The sequence below is a fragment of the Bolinopsis microptera genome, chromosome 6 (assembly GCF_026151205.1).
Source record: "Bolinopsis microptera isolate Bmic1 chromosome 6, MBARI_Bmic_1.0, whole genome shotgun sequence".
NCBI lineage: Eukaryota > Metazoa > Ctenophora > Tentaculata > Lobata > Bolinopsidae > Bolinopsis > Bolinopsis microptera.
Genome location: NC_087077.1, coordinates 11,890,532 through 11,894,706, shown reverse-complemented (window position 1 = coordinate 11,894,706; position 4,175 = coordinate 11,890,532). Strand labels below are relative to the sequence as shown.

The following is a 4,175-nucleotide window of genomic DNA, read 5'->3' as shown; positions in this document are numbered from 1 at the left end:
TATCAGGCAGTAATATGAATATCTATTTGGTCCACTCTGTACATTATAATATCTATAATACCTAAATAAAGAGGTAGGTTTTGGTAAACTTTCCTTGAAAATATTGTAAATGACCACATTTAAATATCTATTTGGTCCACTCTGTACATTATAATATCTACATAATAATATCTATAATACCTAAATAAAGAGGTAGGTTTTGGTAAACTTTCCTTGAAAATATTGTAAATGACCACATTTAATCCCAATACAACAATCCACAAGTCCATACTTTGCTTTGTTAAGTTAAGCAGAAATAAAAGCTTCCAATGAGTCATCGTAACACTTAACCCAAGGAGTGGGGTGTACAGGGGAATCCTTGAGCGTGTACAGGGACTTGTAACACTTGTCTCTGTACGTAATGATGTCATCAAGCTTATGTTGCACCCATTGGTAATACAGCTGAAATAAGATGTGCATTAACAATTTGATTGTTTTCAATTGGGATTATTATCAACAAAATCGTTGTCACCTTTTTAAAAAGAGTTCCAAAAATAAAAATCTTCAAAATTTGAATGCCTTGGCTGAATCTTCTAACAGCCAAAATATAAAAATATGATAAATGCAAAATCAATATGTACGACGCACTTAATTCAAAATAATGTAACACATACCTCCTCACAATCCAGAACCTCAGTATAGTTGAGATCAGTCGATAGTTGCTTCATGTAATCAGCTTGTGAGGCAATCATCTTGAAGCAGTCCGTAAGATTAGCATTCTCCGCATACCTCTTCTCAATATCCTCCACACAATCCTCCCTCTCTGGTGTCTGGATGATACCCTTAATGACACTCACAGCCCACAGACCCTGCATCATGAACATGGTGTAGGTGTAGAACTGGTTCGTCATGCCAAGGTAGAACAGCCCGCTTGCGTTTTTCTTGCCTTCAGTGACACCATACCACTGTACGTTACGGTAGAGGTTGGGCAGATTGAAGACGTTTCCATTTGGAAGGCTCAGCTCAGAGGGCAAAAAGGGAAAATGGTGTCTGTAACCAGTGCAGAGAATAATCGCATCATAATCTCCAGAGGTGCCGTCCTTGAAATGGCAGGTCTTTCCCTCGATTTTTATGAGTAAGGGCACTTCATGAATCTTTTCAGGCCATTTGAAACCCAACTTGGCTGTACGGTATGAAATAGTGATTTGTTCTGCCCCGAATTTGAACAATTGGAGAGCAATATCCTCGGCACTGTAACTGGAACCGACTACCAAAATCCTCTTGCCAGTAAACTCTCTCGCATTCCTCAAGTCGTGGGAATGCATGGCACGTCCCTCAAAGGTTTCAATACCCTCGAAATGAGGAACGTTAGGAACAGAAAAATGGCCCGAAGCTACGATCAGTCGGTCGAATTCCTGTTCAATATCCAATCCCTGCACGAGATTCCTTACTCGAACTGTGAAGGTAGCAGTTTTATCATCAAAACTAACATTCCTGACCACGTGCCTCGTAAGAACGTCCTCCTTTTTCACCCCATGAAACTTCCAGTAGCCTCGCAGGTAATCGAACAACACGTCACGAGGAGGGTAGGACGGGATAGGCTTCCCGAAATGGTCATCAAAAGTGTAATCTGGGAATTCCAGACATTCTTTCGGACCATTTGAGAAAAGGTCGCGGTACTGCGAACAATGCACTGGTTCCCCAAACTCGTCAGTACCTGAAAACATCAAGATGAAAAACATTCCGATGAACGTAAAGAGAGTGCTGAAAGGCTTAATTTATCTTAGGCCGTCAAAGGCTTATATGTTTGCACTTATTTCAATCAACTAGATCGAGAGGCTTCGTTTAATATTTCATTCACGGTAATAAATTTTAGTTTTATCTCAAACCCTGCCCCAACTGCATTTATTACTGCCGTTTTGTGATGAACATTGAACATTGGCAAAAAGTCAAATATTCCAAAGTTACCACGATCGACAGAAATATTCCAAACTTAAATTCAGTGTAACCCTGCTGGTGCAGCGCCACTCGCACTGCAGCAGGGTTACAGACTGAACACAATGACGCTATAACTGGGCCTGGCTGGCTTCCTTGTTTTCACAATACAATAAACTAACCGGTTCTCCAAGTCAAATTCCAAAGACCGCCTGGTTGTTCCTGTTTTTCAAAGCACGTCACCTCGCACTCCACACCCTGGTCTTTTAGCTTTTTGAACATTGCCAGAGTGCTCATACCACTAGGACCGGCACCCACTATGCAAACACGAACAACCATCCTGGATAGTAGAATATTTGTATTTTATTTTTGTAAAAATTTAATTTATGTTTTTTTATTTTATGTCACCACTCACCAATATTGAAAACTGAGTTTCTGGCGTAATAGTGTATGCTAGTCAAGCTCTAGTCACGTAACACGAACGGCAGGGCGTACCGTATGACAGAAATGAAACGAGTCAATGAAAGAGAGAAACTATTACCTTATCGGACCTTATTTGGACGGAAATTAATTGAACGCTGGAGGCCCCATAACGTTCAACTTAATTTCCGTTCAAATAAAGTCCGTTCATTTAAGGTCCGTCCAAGTTAAAGTCCGTTGAATTTTTTCCAAAAATTTTTCCACTTCGAACTTTGTGTCCAGAATATGACAACTATGAGAACTTTACTGTTCCGTATAAGTTAACGACAGAAAGGTTCTCCTTGATCTGCCGGAGGCACAGAAAACTCTACTAACTATAAAATGTTTTCAAGGGTCACTTGGCGGAAAAAGTCAACGAAATTATGGCACTCAACAACATAGTTCATGAGCTAGTCCCAGCCAACATGACAAACCTGTTCCAGCCTCTAGATATTACGGTAAATCGTGTTGCCAAGGACACTGTGTCCGACGTTGTTATAGTTCAATATTCATATTACTCAGGAGAGGTAATGAAACAGTGCTAGGAAAGCTAATTTACGTTATTTTATTGTTAATGTTAACCTAAAGTTGTTTAAAATAAAAACCACTTCACGCCGAATGGCTTGTAAAAGTTAACACTGAAATGCAGGACCGGGGTAGTTTGATAAAAAAAAAGGTTTCCCAGGTTTCCATAAAGCTAGAAATCACTGATGCTTTAAGCATGGACTATTTCATGCACGAAAACCCATCTGATGAAGATGATATGTGATATTAGACACTGATCATGTACGCATATTTTAAAATTTTTACTGCTTAAAAACGTCAAAAAAATGAAAAACCTCGGATTTTTGATGGTTTTGAATGACTTCTAGTTCTACTTCTAGCGTTCATATTAATGTCCGTTCATAATTATGTCCGTTCATTTAATGTCCGTCAAAATAAGGTCCGATAAGGTAGTCATTCAGGACCAGCTAGAGAACGGGTTTAAAAAGTCACGTGACAGTCGAGTGTAGAGCGATTAATCATAATACCATAAAACACCCTCGAGCGTTCTAAATCACTCTACAGTCGATCTTCGAGATTGTTCTAAAAGGGCCCCCGACAGTTGAAACCAAATTCAATCGATGTATTTTAGGACGCTGATTCCGAATCACCCCCCCCCCCCCCCCCCCCCCCCCCCATGACATAGGGTTACAATACTCCAGTACTGACGAGATATAGGCGAGAAACTGTCTCGATCACGTGATATGACCGTATAAGGAAGTTAGTCTACCTTATCGGACCTTATTTGGACGGACATTACATAAACGGACATAATTATGAACGGACATTAATATGAACGCTCGAAGGCATTCAAAACCATCAAAAATCCGAATTTTTTTCAATTTTTTTGACGTTTTTTAAATTTCAGCAAATGATTTTTAAATCCATTTTAATTTTTTTATACAGTAAGTAAGAAAAGCAGTCATTGAGCAGTAAAAATGTTAAATATATGTACATGATCAGTGTCTAATATCACATATCATCTTCATCAAATGGGTTTTCGTGCATGAAATAGTCCATGCTTAAAGCATCAGTGATTTCTAGCTTTATTGAAACCTTTTTTATCAAACTACCCCGGTCCTGCATTTCAGTGTTAACTTTTACAAACCATTCGGCGTGAAGTGGTTTTATCTTAGACAACTTAAGGTTAACCTTAACATAAAGCTTTCCTAGCACTGTTCCATTACCTCCCCTGAGTAATATGAACTATAACAACGTCGGACAATGTCCTTGGAAACACGATTTACCGTAATATCTAG

General features: G+C 39.2%; 1 protein-coding gene across 1 annotated transcript; it reads right to left on the bottom strand.

The window, feature by feature from the left end:
- On the bottom strand, nt 1-2,255 carry LOC134816767 (trimethylamine monooxygenase-like). Its single transcript, XM_063825760.1, has 3 exons — nt 2,097-2,255; nt 654-1,696; nt 1-441 (listed from the first exon to the last, which is right to left on the bottom strand). The coding sequence occupies exons 1-3, from the start codon at nt 2,251-2,253 to the stop codon at nt 286-288; spliced, it is 1,356 nt and encodes a 451-aa protein (XP_063681830.1). The 5' UTR covers nt 2,254-2,255; the 3' UTR covers nt 1-285.
- Nucleotides 2,256-4,175: the final 1,920 nt, after the last annotated feature.

Excerpts from the sequence above, each read along its gene's own strand:
- LOC134816767 (XM_063825760.1), bottom strand. The coding sequence starts at position 2,253 with ATGGTTGTTCGTGTTTGCATAGTGGGTGCCGGTCCTAGTGGTATGAGC. Across the intron at positions 1,697-2,096 it reads GAATTTGACTTGGAGAACCG|GTACTGACGAGTTTGGGGAA; the intron begins GTTAGTTTATTG and ends TGATGTTTTCAG. Across the intron at positions 442-653 it reads AGGTTCTGGATTGTGAGGAG|CTGTATTACCAATGGGTGCA; the intron begins GTATGTGTTACA and ends ATCTTATTTCAG.